Raw genomic sequence first — 23913 nt, 5'->3', positions numbered from 1 at the left:
AAGACACCTCCAACGGAATACTTGGTCTAGCCTCAAATAGTGTTACAATTAAAAATAAAAAAATATTAAATTTGAATTTGGAATCTGTCATTTTTATATGATTGTTCATTGAGTTTTCTCATTTTGGCGCCAATACATTGTACAATATTTTGCAATATTAAACTGGAGTAGGGTGATAGAGACCGATTCGCTGTGATTGCATTACACAAATTAGGTATGGAGCCAAATGCAATTTTCAAAACTCTATACGCTTTGTGTATATATAAAATTTTTGTGTAGAGGGCTATGAGAGCTAATGTGACCTCCTCTATTTGTGACAGAAAAGGATGTGGCCGTTCACGTAGTGTTCGTACGCAAAAGGTGGTCAAAGCAGTAAGGGAAATAATTCAAAGAAATCCTGTCCGAGTGCAAAAGAGTTTATCTCGGGAGATGGAGATAGCACCTAGAACCATGTCGCGTATTTTAAAAGACGAATTACAATTGCAGCCTATTAGAGACGTACTGGTTATTTCTTAACTGATAATTTTAAAAAGAATAGGGTCATCGGTAATAATAATTTTCAAAATAAATAAATGTGTAGTTATGTCTTTTCGAGATTGTGAATTAAGGCCTATCATAAAGCAGGAATTAAGTGTGTGTATTAAATATTTAATAGATAAATGTGTGAGTTTGGCGACATCGGTTTCCATAGTAAAATGACATGATGCCACTTCTACTAGTTTTTTCTGTTCTGTGGGTTTTAGCTATGAAGGAGTGACTGAGCCATACTTGCTAATACACTCATTGACAAATAAAAATAGGTCACGTATTACGGCTGTCAAGTTGTCTATTAACTCTAGTATATTTTAAGTCTATGACAATGACTGTGTCATAATCAATAACGGTTTATAATCACGGGGTTGATTCAACGATTCTCATTATCGCTACATATTATAAAACAAAGTTCTCTGCCGCGTCTGTCTGTCTGTCTGTTCGCAACTAACACATAAGCTACTACACCGATTTTGCGATGATGCTGATTTCACCAATAGATAACGTGGTTCTTGGCTTATGTTTAAGTATATAATTTATAAAGTTTTTGAATACATATTTGTACGCATAAACAATATTAGTTGGAGGTGTCGGAAGAAAATAAGCCGACTGGGAGCTTTTACCGGAAACGATGTCTAAAGCCTTTGAGATACAACAAAATAATGTATAGTTGAATTGAGTATCTTATATAGATCTGCAGAAAAGTCCGCGATGGCATATGCAATACAATACTATATCCATTTTAATACTTAAACAAATTGGCAATTATAAAGCGGTATTGTAAACGCTGCTCACACAAATACAATATTAATCCTTATCATTTTATTCCTACATATTAAAAAATCATTCAGAAATAGGTTTTGGAGTTTACTCCTTAAGAATCGATTTTCATATGAGGCGCCCGGAGAGTATATATAGCGCATTTCACGCCAAATAGACAATTTTTAACCTAACCTATTATTTTATTTTTTTAATATCTATTTTTTAAAGTTATTATGATTTATTTTCTATTTACTATTTTTGTAGTTTCAGTTATGATAAATAATGATTCGATACTATAATTACAATGATGTAATCATGTAAGATCTACTTAAATGTAAAATATTTGATATATAGATAATATTTCGCCGAATTGTCGTAAAAAATGTAAATAAAATAAAAATATATACTTATATTCTGTAAGAATTTTCATTAATGCGTTTATTTACCCTTTCATATGATGTCGATCTTTTTTTACTAATACGCTTTTATTAGCTTCTGCTGTATGTCTGTTTGTAACCGACTCCATTGGACTTGATTTTGTGTAATACCTGTACAAACACAATCGTTCTAGAGGAGTTAACTCCAGTCGTGCGTCGGAGCTGACACAGATACTTGTTTTGTTTCATTTTCTACTCAATAACTTGTACATTTTTGGTCGCTTTAGACTACATTATTCCCGAAGATTTACATAATTTTTTTATCTATTGACAGAACAGCGTCTGTGGGGTGAGCTAGTGTTTTATAATTACAACCTTTGTATATAAATTCAGATTTAGAGGAACTTGTAGAGGAAGTTGTCTGCGAGATGTGGCGGAGATCTTAAAACTTTTCTAAGTAGTTATGTCATTTTGTTATAATAATAATATATATATTCGAAAAAAACACAGTATACAATGGTGTTAAAATATTTTAATAATGAGCTTATATGTTTTGCTAGTATTATTTTTTAGCATGCAAATATTTAACTTAATACAATTAATATCAGAATTTCTTATCCATGAATTCCTTAACACAATAAAAATTATAAGAATTTAGCCAACTATATAGCTTATTGATAAATAATCTAGAATTTAAATTTCTAATGCTACTCGGTAACTTATTATAAACACAAACATAATTACATACACAACTTTTATCATATTTAGTAATTTAACATCATGTAGAACGAGTCTTTGTTCTGTTGATGTCGTTCAAAGCAAATGTGTAACAATTTTCCTTAATTCCACTAAGTAGTGCATACTATTCGCTGCAAAAGCTAAAAATATGTGACTTTGAAATCAAACAAATGTCAGCTTGATTTGTTAACAAGCGCTACCAACGTCATGAACTGCCATAAGAAATCCCAATAATAATTACATTTATTTAACTAACTCATTACTGTGTTAGTAATGTTATTTTATATAATAATCACTGATTATGAATAACTATAATAGCATATAATATTTCTAATCTTTAGTTAACTTGATTCGTGTAAAGTTAGTTAGCACTACAGCAGTGCCAACTAACAGTTGGTGGCATCATCACGGTAGACGGTCATGCCCTATACAAGGCGGAGTGATAAGTCCGAGTATGCATCAATTATTAATTGTTATTTAATCTTTAATTATAAGTATATATTGTACTTCTAAGTGTTACAAATGTAACAATTTTATTATGTGCGTTTAAATTAACAACCCCTTCTACACAAATCGAATATTTGTTAATTATTATACTAACCCCCTTATTCATAATGGTCCGCTAACTTAAAACAGCCGCTAAGGAGTGTTTTTTCTCATACTGACTTAGGTCAATTGAAGAAGACAGAGTGAGAATTAGCAATTCTTTAAGTTAGCAGACTATTATGAATAAGGGGGTAAGTGTTTAAAAACTCAAAATTGAAATTTCAAATGAATTGTCATCCACAATATGTTTTCACTTAATATTATTATGTACACTTAAAGAGTAAGTCATTTCTTTTTTTATACAACACTTCAATTGCCATGATTGCAGTAGACACGATGGCTCCGTACAACAGAACAAGGAACGCAAAGTAACAGTCAACCATGCTCACTGACACGAAGTTAGACTGCTTGCCCGAACACTTCGGACGCTTCATATATAGCAAACGGTTCTGCCTCTGCTGCAGTCCATGCTCCTGAAGCCGTTTTGTGCTTTATAAAAGACAAAGAGAAAATATTTATGATCACATTTTTAATTAGTTATATGTCTCTGTCCTTTACAATTCAGTGCCGCTCAGGATTCTTGAAAACCCTAAAACAAATTCTGCGCGGCACTATAATTGCGCTCGTAACCTTGAGACATAAGATGTTAAGTCTTATTTGCCCAGTAATTTCACTAGCTACGGCGCCCTTCAGACTGAAACACAGTGAAGTTTACATATTACTGCTTCACGGCAGAAATAGGCGCCATTGTGGTGCCCATAATCTAGCCGGCATCCTGTGCAAAGGAGCCTCCCTCTCTTTTATGGGAATAAGTGTAGGAAAGGTCAGGTGACCCCTCCGATGCTGAGCGGTATTATCAAAATAAAAATAAACTGCGAATTCAAATTTCTGTACCACAATATAAGAGATATAACAATTTTTTGTTTACAGGACAGCCATTATGGTTATTTATTTGTCGGCCATTATGGAAATTCAGTTCTTAGATTTACATAACGGTTTGTATAGATTCGCCAACCTTATTATGTCTAGACTAGCCGGCCTAGCGAAACTCTCTAAGAAAAAAGCGATTCACTCGATTGTATGAAACTTTCGGACATTGATAGATTGACAGAGTCATCTGTCTGTCTTGCCGTCAGGCAATAATCTTGTAAAAAAACGGAGATAGCCGAAATCCACTACGTTTTAAACAACTGTTCGCTTTTAACCTTAGCCGGATTATACTTCGTCGCCAATCGCCATACTGTAATCACTGATACGTCAAACTTGTGTCAAATCCAGCACGTTTCATACTTAACGAAATTTCAATTTTTACTTGAGTAGTCCTGCCTCTTATTACGAAGCATTTACATCCTCTTTGAGTCTAGCTTTTAGCGCGCTAACCGGCTGTAAGTAATGTCCTGTTCGATAACCCTCCAGGTACAAAACTTTACCAACAATTTTTAAATTTAGCCAAAAAGTGATTATTATAAGTTGTACATTTCTATTTCTTCTCTTATTTCATTGAGAGATCAAATGAGACTCAACATCTTTTGTCTCCAGATGTCGAGCGCAATTCTAGTGCCGCTCAGAATTTTTGGGGTTTTCAAGAATTCTGAACGGCATTATTATTATTATTGCATTGTTATGGGCAGGGCGTATCAATTACCACCAGCTGAACGTCCTGCTCATCTCATCCCTTACTATCATAATTTTTTTTCTTATTGTTTTTCCCTAATGAACTTTTTTATCTTTTAATTCAGCCTTAACAGATTCAGTATTTTAAAAAACATACAATTAAATCATGTGTCATCGGCTAGCGGAACACGTACAACTACCCTCATGATTCCTAATTAAAATCAGCAAGTTACGTACAAAATGTTGCATCTGTAATAACATTATTCCCTTTGAACCGGGGCACCCCTATGGTAAGTACCGGACAAAGACTGGATTTTACAAAGTTATTTTTCCTTTAAAATATGTTGAATTAATAGTAGTACAATATATGATACATTGTCAGAACTTGCACAAAGCAAAAACTTACCCAATTTTAAATATTTCAATAAAGACACTCCCTTTTCTCACCGCTAGCCATGGATCAATAACTTGCAAATATTGTATTTCCTTGAGACCACATTTTTCGCCTTCTTCAAAATATTTTCCCACGAATTTATAGCCTACTCCAGTTTCCATGTGGAAAGCGAACAAACCCTAAATAGAAAGTCAAAAGAATTATATTGTTTCATTAACCCTTTACGAGCCGATCCCTCTACCGAGCTTCAAACCGGTCAATAAATAAATATTAAATAACAGACGAAGGAAATGACGCTTCAAAGTCCGTGTTAAATTTGAATGGACGCTATTTGAATTAATAGTTTGTACACCTTCGTGTGACAGGACTGTGCGTTAGTAGCGCTCTCTGGGTTTCCACGGAAGACCAGCGTCGTGGATTCTTTCGAAACCACAACTATGCTAAATTGGGGGCCCATTGGCGTCATTAGATCATAATTAGATTAGTATAACTTTAAGAACTATTATCAGAATGTATAATGACGTCAATAAACATTTTTTCTTTCTTTCTTTCATTTGAATTCGCACTGTAAATAATAATACTTCCCTGAGTTTGCTCGAGTTCAACTGAAAGAAATAAAGGAGAGATGAGAGATAAGAGGAGAGCTGTTTACGGTCACGGAGTACTGAATATTTCTCAATAAAGTAGTTAGTTAATTTGTTATTATTTTATCCGACGACGTCCGTATTTTTTTTTTGTAAGTTTGAATTAACTATAATTCCGACCCAATATTCTGACTATTAATATTATTATTTTATGTTCATGCCCTTAATTTATGTTCTTTAGTAATTTAGAGTAAGAAATCCTATTTAATTAAGTACATATGTATAGATTTAGCTAGTATTATAGACTTTTTGTTGTATTTTACTTCTAAGTTGCTGTATTTTGCTTAGCTGTATATTAAATAATTGCTATTGTTAAATATCATTTGCGATGTTATAGAGACCAAATGCGTGGGCCGATTCAGATGATTCTTGTCCATCAATTGATTTATCTGAATCGTGAATATTTTAATTATGATGATTTTAATTTTAATTGTATGAAAAAAAGCCAGGTCAAGAGTACCTTAAACCGGAGAGCATGTATGAAAGGAATAATGAAAGTGGACGAAGCGAAACAAGTATGTAAGGATCGTAGCAAGTGGAAAGAAGTGGTCTCTGCCTACCCCTGCAGGAAACAGGCATGATTTTATGTATGTATGTATGTATGATGATTTTTCTATTATTCATTTTCAATATTTGAAGTGAAACTTCTTTTATCGACGTTTGAGAGGAATTTTATAGTAAATCGCCACGATTTTCGGTTACGCTCCATTTTGTTTTCGTCTTAAGTGCTGTACACACAGATGTCACAGTACTGACTAGGAACTGACAAATGACAGCTCTGTCATTTTTTAAGAGTCTGTTGTAACTAATTAATAATTAATTGTCACAAACAATATCTTACGGTTACCTTCTGGATTTTTTTCACACCTTCCTCCATGGCCATAAACCGAGGTTCAACACCGGGAGGTGCAATTTTTGTCTCATATATAGCTTTTCTTACAGTTTCTGTTTCAATCTATTAACAAGAAAATATTATTATAATTAATATTGATTTTTTTATGATAATAATTGACGAGACGAGCAGGACGTTCAACTGATGGTAATTGATACGGCCTGCCCATTGCAATGCAGTGCCGCTCAGGATACTTGAAAATCCCAAAAATTCTGAGCGGCACTTCAATAGCGCTCTTCACCTTGAGACATAAGATGTTAAGTCTCATTTGCCCAGTAATTTCACTAGGTACGGCGCCCTTCAGACCGAAACACAGTAATGTCTACACATTACTGCTTCACGGCAAAAATAGGCGCCGTTGTGGTACCAATGTTCTAGCTGGTAATTTGTGCAAATAAGCCTTCCACGGGTAGGAATTGACAAAGTGGAATCTTAGATTGCTAAGGGTTTGCCGTTGCTTTCTCTTTAGTTATGAAACCCTAACTGTAAACAGTGTTATATCTTGTACGATGGTACGGACCCCTTCATGTGAAAATTAAACTGGCACTTGAACCTACTTTTTGTGTTTGTTCGAATAAGTAAAGTTTTTTTCTAAGCATATTCACAATACTAATATATATAAGACTCCCCGACTTTCAGGCATTGAGAACATAAATGTTTGTTTTTGGGTTAATCTTCAAAATTAATGCTAATATATAGTTTTTCTCTAAATAATCTAACTAAATCGATTGTCTATCCCCATAATATTTTCTTTTTCATACATGGGGCACCCTAAAAGTTTTGCACTTCTAGCTAATCGGAACTATTTGAATTTCGAATGTTATTTTTTTTGAAACGTTGCAACCTTCTCAGTAATAAAAAAACAATTTGCGGGAAATCATTTGTCAATTGTTTCTTATTACACATCAAAGTTTTACGTACGCAACGAAAATGGAATTAAATCGAAAAGATTTTAGAACGATGATTTTTTATGATTTTAAAAGTTCTCTCTCTCCGCAAAACTGTGCCCCCCGCCTTCAAAATGCTTTTGGGAGGCAAGCACCTATGAGTGCACACCGTGAGGCGATGAGGGTGGGTTTCTTTACATGAAATGAGGGCGGCCTTCAACTACCGTCAACGAAAATAATGTGGCTACTGTTAACCCGCGGATTACCTATGAGACAATTCGAAGACTGTTGTGGATTGGTATGAGCCAAATTCAGAAAATTCTATCGATATCTCGTGAACTGACAGCGGAGCAGAAGTGGGCTCGCGTGGAATGGTGCTCACAGATGCTAATGGAATGCGACCATGGACATTCTTATGCTGTTTATGACATTGTAACAGGAGACGAAATGCGCTTTGAACCTGAAGAAAAACAAAACAAAAAGCAACAAGCCAACAAAAGTGAGACAGGCGAAATATTGGTAAAAAAAATAATCGCATTTTCTTTCTCAGCTACGGGTCCTATCTACATAATTCCACTTGAAGATCAAAAGAGTATTAATGCCGAGTATTCTACCATTTCTTTACCCAGGATATTAAAAAAAGTTCGCGAAGGACGACCAAAACGCCGCGTTCTCCTACATCATGACAGCGCTTCTTCACACACGGCCAACAAAACTAAGTCATTTTTAGCTTCCGAAAAAGTACACTTCGTCACCCATCCTGTACATAGCCCCGACCTAGCACACTGTGATTTCTGTACTTTCTCCAAAATCAAAAATTTTATGAGAGGTTTCACTGTTACCAATTCTGAAGAGGCAGTAATAGAGTTCAATCAGCACGTAGAAAACTTGCCTTCAGATCTGTGGTCCTCCTGTTTTAAAAAATGGTTCGATCGCATGAAAAAATGTTTAAAATGTAAAGGAGAGTATTTTGAAAAGCAGTAAACATAATATTTTTGTTATAACATGTCGTTTTTTTAAGTTACGCAAAACTTTTAGTGTGACCTACGTAGTATAGTTATGGTTATTTTATGGTTACTATGTCAAATATTGTAAATGTTGTTGTATGTTAAATGGTGTATAGCTTTATATTATATGCTCATGCTTTACGCTAAATAATAATAATAATATTTTTATTACAAAAAAAAAACAAAATATCAATATCGGTGTTGGGGTCTCCTTTTTGATTTATATGTATCTAAGCACAACGTGCTGTGTGTGTATGTGGGTGTGTGTATGTATTTAGGTGCATGTTTCAGTGATTGTATGTATTGGTGAAATTGGTGAACAAGATTTGACAGTTATAGATACTTACCGAAAAATATATACTATATTTTATTAAAGAGTAGGACAAACGAGTCACCTGATGCTAAGTGATCACATACAAACAAAAAAAATATTGTTTGCTTTGTAGCTCTCAGGTTGTGGCTTCATCTACAGGATCTACTTTACATTTGATAACCTGCTCAACCCCAATATTTGCATATTAGGAAATTAACTTGAGATGTCGCTCTTGTAAATCTAAGCAATTTGTTATGTTTTTTAAAGTGATAGCCCTCACTTCTAGGATAAATACACAAATAAAATTTGAAAAACAAACTTTAAGAATGATGCAGAACTCGAACCCACGACCTCTGGCGTTCCGTGCCAGTGCTCTTACCAACTGAGCTAACCGTTCGAGTCCTTTCGTTCGTTGGCTTGAGTAATATAAATTATATGTAACAATGAGTATATAACTTAAGCTGTTTGTTTTCCAATAAATAAATAAAATAAAATAAAAAATAATAATGGTTATAGATACTTACCGAAAAATAATATCTATTATAAACAGTATCATGGACTGCAAATTTCAGTCTAGAATGTAACAAATCATCTAAAGTTCGTATTTGTGAAGAGCTAGATTGAAGCAGGGCGACGATATTCGCGGAATACGACGTGTATAGAAATGTGAGGGCCATAAACAATATGAGAAGTACAACGCGACCCAGAGAACCTGAAACAACATTATTGTTATCACTTTATCAACCGAAAAAAAAGCATACCGACGAATTGAGAACCTCCTCCTTTTTTGAAGTCGGTTAAAAACGGTCTTCCGAGCCGTATGGTAGCTCGCATTATCGTGATGTAAGATGATGCGACGTTTCGGGTTATTTTTAGTAATTTCAGTCTGAAGTTGATGTTGACAAAATGGCTGATTTGTACGCTTCCACAGCTGCTTCTGTGTCTTCAAACCGTTGACCGCGTAATAAATCTTTCATTCTGGGGAATGTAAAGAAATCGTTTGGGCTCAGGTCAGGACTGTAAGGAAGATGGTGCATCAGCTCAACGTTTTCCTGCCTGCTTGAAAAAATCATTTGTCTTCTGAGCCGTATGGGAGCTCGCATTATCGTGATGTAAGATGATGCGACGTTTCGGGTTATTTTTTCGGAGTTCGGCTATCATTTCCGGTAAACAAACCGTGATATACACTCAGCGATAACCGTTCTGCGTCTGTAAGGGAATATTAGCAACATGCCCCTTTTTCGAGACAAACGTAGAGACCATTTTCTTTTAAACGCTGCGGGAGCGAACCACATTCGTTGATTTGACCTCGTCTTCGCAGACCCAAACTGCTGACTGATGTTTTCTTTCAGGTTCGTATGAAGAAATCCATATCCACAAAGCCTCCTCCTTTTTAGCCGACTTCAAAAAAGGAGGAGGTTCTCAATTCGTCGGTATGTTTTTTTTTATGTTTGTTACCTCAAAACTTTCGTCTGGTTGAACCGATTTTGATAATTCTTTTTTTATTTGAAAGCTTCCCGTGTGGTCCCATTGTAGTTTGGTCCAGATCTGACAATGACATCCAAATATAATAGAATTAGATTAATTTAAAAAAAATTAACGAAACAAAAAAACGTCTTCAAAAACACTATTCCAAAATAATAGATATAATGTGCCCTAAGAAGTATAAAAATAATTGCGTATTTTTATACAATCTAATTAATTAATCTTATTCTAGTTCCGATTATAGCAAAATTTAAGACTTTTATGGTTTTCTCATGGATTCCACTGTCTGATCTGGACCAAATTACAATGGGACCACTCGGTAAGCACCAGCTTTCAAATAAATAAAGAATTATCAAAATCGAACCGATTTTGACCCAGTCGAAAGTTTTAAGGTAACAAACATAAAAAACAAAAAAAATACCGACGAATTGAGAACCTCCTCCTTTTTTGAAGTCGGCTAAAAACAAAAAATATGTTGTTTTTAAGTTGACACGTCGTTAACAGAAACGGAACGCGGAACGGAACACACGTGAACATTTCTGTGTCATAATTTATCACAATTTTCGTCCCGGCTTATCTCAAGATACATTTCTCAACGAACTTGTTTCGATTTATGATGTTGAAGCACCGAGTCAAACGACAAGATACAGCTGGTATGCCGAGTTTCAACGCGGTCGTGTGTCGCTCAGCACTGTTTCTTCTGCAGGTCGACCAAGAACAGCGGTCACGCCTGAAAACATCACAGCTGTGCGAACATACGAGCAGATTCAGGGTGTTATCAGTATCGGAATGAGTGCAATTCAGTCAATATTACATAATGACCTGTATGTAAGAAAGCTAGTTTCCCGCTCGGTTCCCCACAATTCATCCGAAGAACAAAAGGCGGCTCGTGTAGATTGGTGCTGGAATACTCCGCAACGCTTCAACGGAGGGAAGCCAAATGCCGTTTATAATATCGTCTCAGGTGACAATCATGGATTTCTTCATACGAACCTGAAAGAAAACATCAGTCAGCAGTTTGGGTCTGCGAAGACGATTCCGCAGCGTTTAAAAGAAAATGGTCTCTACGTTTGTCTCGAAAAAGGGGCATGTTGCTAATATTCCTTTACAGACGCAGAACGGTTATCGCTGAGTGTATATCACGGTTTGTTTACCAGAAATGATAGCCGAACTCCGAAAAAATAACCCGAAACGTCGCATCATCTTACATCACGATAATGCGAGCTCCCATACGGCTCAGAAGACAAATGATTTTTTCAAGCAGGCAGGAAAACGTTGAGCTGATGCACCATCTTCCGTACAGTCCTGACCTGAGCCCAAACGATTTCTTTACATTCCCCAGAATGAAAGATTTATTACGCGGTCAACGGTTTGAAGACACAGATGCAGCTGTGGAAGCGTACAAATCAGCCATTTTGTCAACATCAACTTCAGACTGAAATTAATGTTTTAATGATTGGTTTGCATGAATGGAAAAGTGCATTAAGTTGAAGGGAGAATACTTCGAAAAACAATAAAATACAATTTAGCCATACTGTACATGTGGTTTTTCTTATTGCCGATCATTTCAGTGTGCCCCTCGTAATCCATAATATACAGTTGAGCTCAACACATTATGAAAACGCATAAGTGAAGGTATTCCTCTTTTTTTTATGAAAATAAGGGAGGAGACGAGCAGTACATTCAGCTGATGGTAATTGATACACCCTAGCGATTACACTGTAGTGCCACTCAGGGTTCTTGAAAAACCCAAAAATTCTACAATTGCGCTTGTCACCTTGAGACACAAGATGTTAAGTCTCATTTGCCCAGTAATTTCACTGGCTACGTCGCCCTTCAGACCGAAACACAGTAATGTATACACATTACTGTTTCACGGTAGAAATATGCGCCGTTGTGGTACTCATAATCTAGCCGGCTTCCTGTGCAAAGGCCTCCCACTGGTAAATATATGCGCGATGAATATAAATCAAAATATGTTATAAAGTTTTGTGAGGAAAGTTCCCAACATTGTATTAAACAAATTGCTCGCAATCAGATTTATCTAGAGGTGACAACTTGACAAGGCGTAGAAACCAGTTGTGGAACTGTAATATAGTGGTCATTGGACGCGTTTCCTGTTATACAATATTAAATTATTGTAATCCATTAAAATTGTGTTGATCAACATATGTAATTAAGTTATAATTCATAGTGTTATTTACATTAGAATGACAACAACAAATGAATTCCATTTCAATTACATATAGCTAAGGAACCTATTGTGCTACTTATAAAATCATTGCCTCCTTAAAGTTTAACTTATTGAATATCAACGCACTGTCAAATCAACTGAATAAAGATAAAATTTAGAATATGGCTTTATTTTTATTACGAGTCATTTGGTTTCGTTTTATCGAAGTTTACAGTTTTTGTGGTCAAATTAACTTTTTAAGAATTAATATCATCAACTTATTTTAACGACCGAATACAAACGTGTTTTATTATAAATCTTTGTAGGAGGTATTACATGAGTGTTGCCGACCTTTTTTTGAAGAAACTTATTTCGTATCGTTCTTGTAACACCGCGCAAGGAAGCTTATCCCAAACTTTGACACACACAAACACTATATTAGCCGTAACTAAACGTAGATACCGTAGTAACAAAATACGTAATTTTTATTTCTGGTCGATCTGTTAAAATTGTTTTTGTATCTATAACTGTAAGTTTTGTATTGAAAATGAATATGATTTCAAATCTCAATTTAATAATTAATAATTTTCGTGGTTTTTCACAATTAAATCGGATTGAATTGAATTATTAATTGCAGTATATCACTTGGTGAAGATGCAACAAACATACTCAAACGTCAAATACTCAACACTTTACACGGGTAAGCCATTGTAATGTGAATGGACTCATTATAAGGCGTCATTTAACCTCTTTTCGGCTTAACAGGTAGTTTTTTAACAGCCTATATAATTAGATGTATAGATATTATAAAGTAATACCTTTCAATTCCACATTACTGCCTTGCTGGCAAGTCGCAGCAAATATTAATATAGCAACATCCAGTATGCTAGCCCTCAGGACTGTAGGATCTCTGTTTCTCTAAAAATAACATTGTTTTAACTTTTGGTGTCAATTGCTCATTTCGATTACGAAAATAATGTGAACTAGCTGTGACTCGCAGATATTTCCACCGATCTTTGCCATAAAATACCTTTTTTTTTATGAAAAAGAAGTGCAATCGAGCGTACGGGTCACCGGCTCACGTAGTAATCACCGCCACCCACTTTATCTTGCAGAGGGATCAGAGGAGCGTTGCCAGCCTCTAAAGAATGTGTACGCGCTGTTTTTGAAGATACCCATGTCGTATCGTCCCGGAAACACCGCACAAGGAACCTCTTTCGACAGCTTGGTTGTACGTGGAAGAAATGAACTGAGCGAACACGTTGACGGAACTGTAGCGTCATTAAAATGTGTGAATCGACCTTTAGGGGTCAGCTTTGTGCCCGGTGGATTGTTGATTGATGCCGTGAAATGGTTGAAAGATTTAACGTAGCAATTACTGGGTCGCCTGCTCTATAACCCCGACATCACACCATAAGATTTTTATTTATCCCCGAAAATAAAAGAAAACATTTTATGGACGCCGAAGCGTTTTATGATTGCGTTTCCAAAATTCGCCGAAGGACGAGTGGGCAAAATGCTTCTCTCAGTGGTTCCACCGGATACAGCGATGTTACTTAAAAACCAAAATATCTCTGTATTGGTATTGATACGGTCAGAAATTCTTTCCGATTTCAAGTCTTGCCTGCCAGTTATAATGGTACATTGCTCAGTTTACTCATTCGCTTCGATATCGTGAGTACCAGAAACGTATAAACATAAGATAGTTAATGCTTAAGACTTTAAATTACGAACCTGCTCATCACACGACCCCATCTTCTTCCATTCCCAATGAGTAATCAGGAATAAGAATAAAAACAGCAGAATTACCAAAAGCATAGCGCCGTACCACAGATACTTTTGAAACGACAATAGGAACAAATTGTTTTCATACGATAGCTTCGGTTGAAGAAACACGAACTTGGATCTTGTTGGAGTTGGACTGGAGATGTACTCCACAACTGATGAACGTTGCGAGGTAAAAAACATAGGAGATCCTAGAAGTAAGTAGAATTAAATTTAATAATTCAATCATAATAAATTGTATGAGTAAGAGAAATTTAATTTAACTAAATTAATTAAAAAAAGAAATTACATGCCTTATGAGAAAGCTCATGGTCGCTCAGACGGCAATTGAGAGGGCTATGCTCAAAGCCACCGACATAGTCCAAGTGATTGCGACACTGAAGTGGCAGTGGTCAGGGCACAAATTTTGACGGACAGATGGCTGTTGGGGCAGTAAAGTCCTCGAATGGCGACCACGTACCGGAAGACGCAGTGTTGGTAGGCCCGCAAGATGGACCGACGATCTAGTCAAGATCGCCGGAATACGTTGGATGAGGGCAGCGCAGGACCGATCGACGTGGAATTCTTTGGGGTAGACCTTTGTCCAGCAGTTGACGTCTTCCGGCTGATCATGATGATGATATTGTATGAAGCATATATAATATCGATTTTACAGCAAGATCATAGAAAATGTACAAAACAAATATGATACGAAATTCAAAAGACTTATTAAAAACCCTTTGTGTTTTACCAGATTGGGACAGCTATCAGCCTCTGGCTATTTAATAACAGATTTTATTGCATGATATAATATCATGCAATAAAATATGGCTTCCCGAAATTTTAAATTTATAAAAATAATTGCCCTCGAAGTTTCTGTCGCCAGTTTGCTCCGATCTTTAGAATATATTTTCGAATGGATGGTAGTTTTTGACGTTCAACAAGTCTTTTTAAATCCTAATTTGAATGAAAATATTTGAATTTAAATATGATATCTATTGTTGTTGAAGAAGCTGCATTTCGTCAACCTCTTTCAGTATTCAAAGATTAGCTTATTTAGAACTTTTATTAGAGGGTAATTGAAATGTTATGTAATATTATTTGAATTTGCTAAATCCTTGCGGCGCGTCCATTGCTTACCTACATTATCTATCATATTGTCACGAGAGTGGGACGAGTTTAAATTGTACTAGATAATTCTTTGAACTATTTATATCCTGCTTACACATTTTCTATCCTTTTTTCAGTTCGATTTGATCCTGAACTCACTAGAAATTTCCTTCAATTATACAAAACCATAAAATTCTTTTCACTTGTAGGTATCGAATCCGGGTCTCCAGCGTCTGAAGTAAACACTTTTCCGCTGAGCTACTAGAATTGTTGATGGAGCTGTCAAATTATCAATGCCTTGAAGTTTAACAACTCTCATGTACGTCGAAGTGTTTCTACGTGACAATACACGTATGAACCCGAGAGGCGAGACTTCGAGTCCCGCATCGTCCATATATTAATCCCAGAAGTGAGGTATATCACTCAAAAATAACAAACTATTCACCACACCATTACGTAAGCACTCTTCGAGAAGAACTTGTATAAAGAACAATATAACTCACCTCCAATCTCAACTTCACCTCTAGCGAGATACCCCGTCATACCATTCCAGGATCCATTCTGATTATATCCCCAAGTGTTGGCGTACAAATAACTCTTACTTGCATTCATAAAATCCAATAGTTGGTTCGTCGTAGGATAATTTACTTTCGTTATTGTGTCGATATGGTCGTTTCTGAAATTTATCCTTTAGCTTTTTCCGATAATATTATATTCAATATGCTATGTTTTTATAAGTAATACCCTCACTTCTAGGATTAATACACAAATAAAATTTGAATAACAAAATTTTATGAACGATGTGGGACTCGAACCCACGACCTCCGAGGGAGAGCCACAACCTGAGAGTGGAACAAAGTAAACAAGATTTTATAACGATACGTCACTTGAACGGTTTGCTCGGTTGGTTAGAGCACCGGCACGGAACGCCGGAGGTCGTGGGTTCGAGTCCCGCATCGCTCATAAAATTTTGTTTTTCAAATTGTATTTGAATATTATAGTCAATAGATATTTCTAAACATACAACAATTTAACTACTTATAATTACTACGCAAGTTATAACCGTTTCATTTTTTAATAGAAGAAAACAAACAAGCGTACGGATCACCTGATGTTCAGTGATCCGTACGCTTGTTTGTTTTTGACTCACATTATCTTGAAATACCAGAGGAATTACAGAAGCATTTCCGGCCTTAAAGGAAGGTGTACTCACTTTTTTTGAAGGTACCCATGTCGTATCGTGGTAGAAAATACCTTAATAACCGCACTGCAGATATCCTAATTAGTGACGTGTCGTGCGAAGGTGGAATTCGGTGGCAGGAATCAAGTCAAACAGCTCTTCAGAACACTCCTCCTCCTCCACACATGAAGCGTTTTAGTAAGTTTTTTACATTTTACTATAATATAATAATATTATATTTTACTATAATACAATAAATATAACCAGTGGGAGGCTCCTTTGCACAGAACACATGGGTACCACAACGGAGCCTATTTCTGCCTTGAAGCAGTAATGTGTAAGCATTATTGTGTTTCGGTCTGAAGGGCGCCGGCACTGCATTGTAATGCAGGCAGGGCGTATCAATTACCATCAGCTGAACTTTTTGCTCGTTTCTTCCCTTATTATCATAATAGAAGAGGGCTATTCGCGCTATTTATAACCTAGGTCCTAAAGAATCATTGAGAGCAAAATTTAAAGAAATTAACATCTTGACTGTTGCTTCTCAATATATTCTTGATAATGTAATGTATGTTCATAGGCACATAAGTGAATTTGCCAGAAACTGTCATAACCATAATGTTAACACCAGGAACAGACATAAACTTATGATGCCTACTACTCGGCTAAGTCGAGTTAGTAAGTCTTTTGTGGGGCGATGTATATGCTTTTACAACAAGATCCCAGAAAATGTTCAAAACAAAAGTATAACGTTATTCAAAAGAATTGTTAAAAAACGTTTGTGTGGTAAAGGTTACTATAACATAAATGACTTTCTTAATGATACCACAGATTCGGAATGGAGTGACCGCCCTCAGGCTATTAAATAATAGGTTTAATTGTACAATTGTAAAATTATTTATTCGATGAAAAAAAAAGCCCGCTGAGTTTGTTGCGCCCATTCTTCTCAGGTCTGAGGCATTCATTTTGGAATGGGTGGTAGTTTTTGACTTTGAATTAGTGATGTCACATCCTATTTTGAATAAAAATATTTGAATTTGAATTTGAACATAAAAAAATATAAGAAAGTTGCTTACACTCCGTCTTCTAAATGATTGATGGAACCCGGGTCAGTGAGTACATAACATATGCTAATTTGATAACCCTCTATATTCTGTCTCCGTAAGGCAGTGACTTCAATCCATTCTTTAGACTTTTTCAAGCCGTCAATCTTCGTCCATGTTCCAAAGAATTCTTTTCGCCATGACGATCCGGAACTAATTTTGTACACTAAAAGTGTAAGTATGAATATAAATGAACTACTTTCTACTGGCCAGCAAAAATTTAGTTAATCAATTGATTCTTCTTAGTTTAGTTTATTCTTGAACTATAGTGTTGTCTAAAATGTAATGTTCAAACTAAATAGTAAATGATATAAAAAACAAATAGGACTTCATGTTAGCAAATTTGCTTCCACATTGCTTTTGCAAAGTTCACATTATTGGCAAATTCAGCACATTTCACAATACTTTACGCCTTAAGTGAACTTCTGACGCGTTACGGCTCAGGTGATATTGTCACTGTTAAGAGAGATGTTTTTTTTATGGAATAGGAGGACAAACGAGCGTATGGGTCACCTGGTGTTAAGTGATCACCTCCGCCCACAATCTCTTGCAACACCAGAGGACAACATCACAGGAGCCTTGCCGGCCTTTAAGGCAGATGTCGTATCGTCCTGGAAACACCGCACAAGGAAGCTCATTCCACAGCTTTGTAGTACGTGGACGAAAGCTCCTTGAAAACCGCACCATGGAGGGCCGCCACACATCCAGATGGTGGGGATGATATCCTAACTTGTGGCGTGTCGTGCGAATGTGGAATCAGGTTAAACAGCTCTTCGGAACACTCCCCGTGATAAATGCGGTAGAAGACACACAATGAAGCGACGTGTCTCTACGCAACGCCAAGTGAACCAGCCTTTCACAGAGCAAGGGTCCCCGACAATGATGTAGCTTAACATTAAATAGGTCATCAATTCCTTCTGATACAACCATATTATAGACGTTGATAAATACAAGTGTCCGTAACGAAAAGGTTCTGGTATTAGACCAGGGTATGAAAATAAAAAAAATCGGTAAGTATCCTATTATTAAAGTAGCAGTAACAATAGTTACTGCTACTTTACAGGAATACCTGAAATCGAAATTGGACTTGCAAAACTTTTAGATCTCTTTTAAAGAGTTTTACGGAGAATGGCGCAGTGCGAGTTTTGTCAAAGTGATTGTATACTTAACATCATTTTACGATTTTTTACCAGTGGCTTCTTTGCACAGGATACCTGTTAGATTATGGGTACCATAACGGCGCCTATTTTCTGCCGTGAAGCAGTAATGTGTAAGCATTATTGTGTTTCGGTCTGAAGGACGCCGTAGCTTGTGAAATTACTGGGCAAATGAGACAAATACCTTATATAAAAATACAGCTACAATGACACGCGTTGAAATCCTTTAAAAATAATTTTATTTAAATTTATTTTTTAAAATTTACTGTATTTTTTAACATGTCAAAGTCTTGTTTGTCTTTTCTTCTGATAAGAGACATAAGATCTGATTAAAGACAGATAAATCTGTGTAAAAAGTGTTTATTTTTTCTGCTTTTAACGAATATAAGACTTAATTTTACATATTGACAATATTTTAAAGAATCTTGGTCGATTTACGACTTACCAAATGTGATGTCATATCCATTCTCTAAAGGCTCCAAATACATAACTTCAGAATTTAATAGAATCTCAAGATCTTCAATGCAACTTGGAATACTTGAATTACTTCTGTGTACGAGATCATCAAGTAAAATCCATTTAAACGGCGGTTGAAACAATTTTCTCTCTTCAAACTGTTGTAATAATAAAAATATGTTTAATGTTTAAAGAAGGTCCCTAAATGAAATATTTTACCTACTAGAAACCAAAGACGAAAAATTTTTTTGTTTCGCTCGCAAGCTCTCTTTTAGTCGTACTAAAAGTGAGCTTTTCATCGAGGTGGGAAAAAAAATCGTTTACGCATGTGAGATAAGTAGAAAATTGCCACCCGCGATTGTCAATATTGCTATTTTATTTTAGCCTGTTCAACGGTTTGTCTGCTTGTGTGTGCACGATTATTTGAGGAACGGAAACACAGATTTCAATGTGGTTTTCGCTGATGTATTAAATAATAATATAATACTAAATGCTAAGCTTTGTATAACATTTTTTTTTTTAAATATACATGAGGGTGCAAGTTGGCTAGAGGTTAACGTGAGTTCAATAAGTAATTTTATACCTATTTTGATTTTTTTTTATGTGAATAAGGGGCGAGACGAGCAGGACGTTCAGCTGATGGTAATTGAAATGTCTTGCCCATTACAATACAGTGCCAATCCGAATTCTTGAAAAACCCAAAAATTCTAAGCGGAATCACAACTGCGCTCGTCACCTAGAGACATAGGATGTTAAGTCTCATTCGCCCAGTAATTTCACTAGCTACGGCGCCCTTCTGGCCGAAACACAGTATTGCTTATACATTACTGCTTCACGGCAGAATAAAGGTACCCATAACCTAGCCGGCATCCTGTGCAAAGATGCCTCCCACTTGAATAAAAATATTTGAATTTGAGTAAATGATGAAGCAACTGCCTATGGTCCAGAGCAACATCAGAGGCCATGCCTTTAAGTTGGGAGTTTTCCTAAGCATCAAAGAGTTTCCGCTAGTGTAAGGTATTTAATTTCCTGTTACAAAGTCCCTTTTTTGATGGACTTCGAGGATAAAAGTGTACTTTAGTCTGATGGTAATGACCGCCGACCACGCTCTCTCGTAAGGAGAAGGATCCAGAGGAATCTAGGTCCTAAAATAATCTCACATGCTTTTCGAAGATACCCATAGCGTATCTACATTGAAACATGGCCGAAAGTATATTTTTTTTAATTTTTATCATCGCGGAACTTTCATATTGTAATTCTTATGATGAGTATACACAATATATATTTTATTAAACAGTTCAAATGCAACAAAAAAACCCGAAAGTTTGGACGTCGTCAGTAATGCGTCGTGAATTAGGGAATCAAAGACCAAAACGTGCACCACGTGGACAGATTGATGTACTATTAGTGTCAATGTGTCAAGAGTTTCTCGCCGCCTCGACCACGATTCATGCAATTGGATGAAATATCGGCACCAAATTAATAAAATATATATCGTGAGTACCCGTCATAATAATTACAATGGCCGAAGGTACTTTCTATTATATCTCTGTGAGTGGATGAGGTGTCATACGTCAGCTATGAAGATTTATAAGAGCAATCCTTTAGGTTTACCACCTTAGCTTGATCGACCATACCAATATGTGAATGGTTTCTATTTCCAGCGTCTCTATATTATCGGTTATGATTTTAACTTCGGCCTCATTCTTTTGCAAGTACAGAGGAATTACAGGAGGTATATTTATTCAATACCACTTACCACTCAACATTAATTTATTTTCCTTACAATATTATTTTCTTTGATTAATTAACGCGTGTTATTGTAACTGCATTTTTTAGTATTAATATTTATTTAACTTGACGTTTCGTTACCTGTGCAGTATCACGTTTTCAAGGGGACTAAACCTGCCTTAAACGTCGTCGTCGTCGTCACAGTTATAAATACACGCGTCTTAAAAAGTATTTTATTTAAATATCCTTACCATTTTAAGAGATGTCCTCACATTAGGACAACTTAGATCTGCCAAAAAAAGTATATTGTGTCGGTTATTGTCACGTGAAATTTCGCAGTGACTCGCGAATTGAATCATTTTATTACTGTCCAAAAACTTCGATGAGAACTGTATTGTAGTGTCTAAAATTAAATTATATGTTATGAAACATGCAAAGCAAACAAGTTTATAAAATTTTTCTTCACAATTTAACCCACTACTTATAGATTTATCGCAGGTCCTTCATCAAGCTGAGATTTCAGACTGCTTTGGTCATTTAACCTCTTTTATATATAAAATTAAAAAAATATGTATTACAATTGAAAAGTTTACGTGTGTTCCTGTGAATAATAGGCGAATGGATACCTCCAATGATGAAAATGAAATATAGAGGTAATGTTTCAGTTGAACTCTCAAATTAGAATTTAGTCAAATATAATAGTTATCCCAATGAGATGTTTGATATGTTATTTAAAATATTTAAAACAGAGTTTGCTTCTATATTTCCTTCTAAGATAGTCAACACAGGTGGTCTCTTGTCATTTAATGATTGGGCAACAGCTGGCATTCATAGAAACCGACAACGGCTATATGAACTATATATTATTATAACACTAGAAATAAGGGATTGCTTGTGACTAATTCTAGTAGGCTTCATATGATACATAATAGCGTTAAGGGTAAATGTATACACTTCTACAATAAAGTCCCAGCCACTGTTCAGGCATTATCTATAAATAAATTTAAATGTTTTATGAAAAAATGGCTCTGTCGTAAATCCTATTACTCCACTGCTGAATATCTAAATGATCGGACAGCCTGGGACTAGATTGTGATTATTTTATAGCGATAGAAATGACTGTACAATATTGTATATTTTTATTGAAAAGAGCGCAAAAAAAAGAATGCTGGGAGAGTTTCTTGCGCCGCTTCTTCTCTCTCAGAGCGCCATTTGTTTCCGAAGCGGTAGTAGTATCTAGTAGTATAAGAAATGACATCAAAAAGAATTCTAAAGGAATCAATTTTGAGAAAATAAATGCCTTTATGCCTTTATTGAAAGATAGAAGAAATATATGAGTATGTTAAAAAAACTCTAAGTAACTTATCAAAAAATGTTTGTTCTATTGCAAAGTATAGCATACCATATGCATAGGCATATCAGACAAATAATTAAAAATGCACCAAATAAAATAAAGACGACTTCGAATGTTATTAACTTGGTATCTGGAAGAGTGAAAGATCGCAACATTGAATACAAGCTATCAATAAACAATACAATAATTGAATCAGAGCAGGAAGTTGCTTCTGATTTCGAGATTTTTTTCTGACATTCAAGTTTCTATCACAAAGACTCTTGTTTTCTTCACCAGCGTTGCTAAGACAAATTAATATCAGTTTTGTAAGCCCTGCAGAAATAATTAAAACCATTTTATCTCTTGACATTAAAGGTACTGCTGATATATGGGGTATTTCTGTTAAAATTATACGTAATATAATTGGTAAAGTCAAAGCACCATACATAGGCTGCACTAAAAGTATCGGGAAAGGAATATTTCCACTGTTCCTGTCATATTACAATCTTTTTTATTGAAAACTCCTTGGTTTTAAAAATCGAATACCATTTATTTATTTAAAAAAAGATTTGCGGTCTTGTCACAAGGTCTTGTCAAACTTGTTTAGTCGTTAAGAAAATGGAATTGACTCGAGAAAATTCTAGAGCGATGATTTATTATGACTTTCGAAGTGGTTTAATACAAAACCAGTGTGTTAACCGTATGATTTCTGCATTTGGTGATGAAGCCCCATCCAAAACCACAATTTATCGTTGGATTGCTGAATTTCAACGTGGACGTGTCAAGCTCAGTGATGATCCCCGTCAAGGTCGTCCAGAAACTGCAGTCACCAAAGAAAACGTTGATGCTGTGCGTAAGCTGATTGAGGAAGATCGACATGTGATATACCGCGAAATTCAGGCAACTTTAGACATTGGCATTAGTCAAATACAAATAATCTTGCATGAACAATTAGGTGTAAAAAAGTTGTTTTCGATGGATACCGCATTTGCTCTGTGAAGAGCAAAAAGCGGCTCGCGTTACTCGGTGTGTCAGAACTCTCGAAAGATTCCACGCAGGATCCTCAAATGCTGTATACAACATCGTATCAGGTGACGAATCCTGGATATACGCGTACGAACCCGAAACAAAAAACCAGTCACGAGTTTGGGTGTTCGAAAATGGGTTAAAGCCAATAAAAATTGTTCGTTCACGGAGTGTTGCGAAAAAAATGGTGGCCACGTTTGTCTCGAAAACCGGCCATGTTGTGACTATTCCTCTTGAGGGACAAAGAACGGTTAATGCAGAATGGTATGCTAGCATTTGTTTGCCACAGGTCGTTTCTGAACTCCGTAAAGAGAACTGCAACCACCGCACCATCCTCCATCACGACAATGCGAGTTCTCCCACCGCGCACAGAACGAAAGAGTTTTTAGAGCAAGAAAACATAGAATTATTAGACGATCTGCCGTACAGCCCCGACCTAAGCCCTAGTGGTCAGAGATTTTTATCACCTGAAGAAACTGTGGACACCTACAAAACGGCCATTTTGAAGACCCCAACTTCCGAATGGAATGGTTGCTTCAATGATTGGTTCCATCGTATGGAAAATGTGTCAAATTTCGCGAAGAATACTTCGAAAAACAATAAATACATTTTTAAATAGTAATGTTGTGTCACGTCCTTGTTTCCCGAAATTTACATGGCCGCCCTCGTATCTTGCAATAGTTTTGAATA

At 35.8% G+C, this 23913-nt stretch overlaps 1 protein-coding gene across 2 annotated transcripts in view; it reads right to left on the bottom strand.

The window, feature by feature from the left end:
• Window positions 1-2559: 2559 nt before the first annotated feature.
• The window catches only part of LOC126970946 (ionotropic receptor 75a-like), a 43175-nt gene continuing 21821 nt past the window's right edge, over window positions 2560-23913 (bottom strand). Inside the window, exons 2-11 of one of the 2 annotated variants that reach the window (XM_050817089.1) lie at window positions 21116-21267; window positions 19123-19291; window positions 17494-17686; window positions 15741-15913; window positions 14098-14339; window positions 13182-13281; window positions 9230-9417; window positions 6454-6561; window positions 4975-5141; window positions 2560-3443 (exon numbers count right to left, since the gene is read on the bottom strand). In XM_050817089.1, coding sequence (XP_050673046.1) covers window positions 3218-3443; window positions 4975-5141; window positions 6454-6561; window positions 9230-9417; window positions 13182-13281; window positions 14098-14339; window positions 15741-15913; window positions 17494-17686; window positions 19123-19291; window positions 21116-21223 — 1674 coding nt within the window. In that variant the 5' untranslated portion in view covers window positions 21224-21267 and the 3' untranslated portion in view covers window positions 2560-3217. Of the gene's footprint in view, window positions 3444-4970; window positions 5142-6453; window positions 6562-9229; window positions 9418-13181; window positions 13282-14097; window positions 14340-15740; window positions 15914-17493; window positions 17687-19122; window positions 19292-21115; window positions 21268-23913 lie in introns of those variants that run through there. The other variant, XM_050817090.1, reaches the window with a different exon arrangement.

The sequence above is a fragment of the Leptidea sinapis genome, chromosome 22, assembly GCF_905404315.1.
Source record: "Leptidea sinapis chromosome 22, ilLepSina1.1, whole genome shotgun sequence".
In the NCBI taxonomy this organism is placed as follows: Eukaryota; Metazoa; Arthropoda; class Insecta; order Lepidoptera; family Pieridae; genus Leptidea; species Leptidea sinapis.
This window is presented reverse-complemented; position numbering and strand designations above follow the sequence as displayed.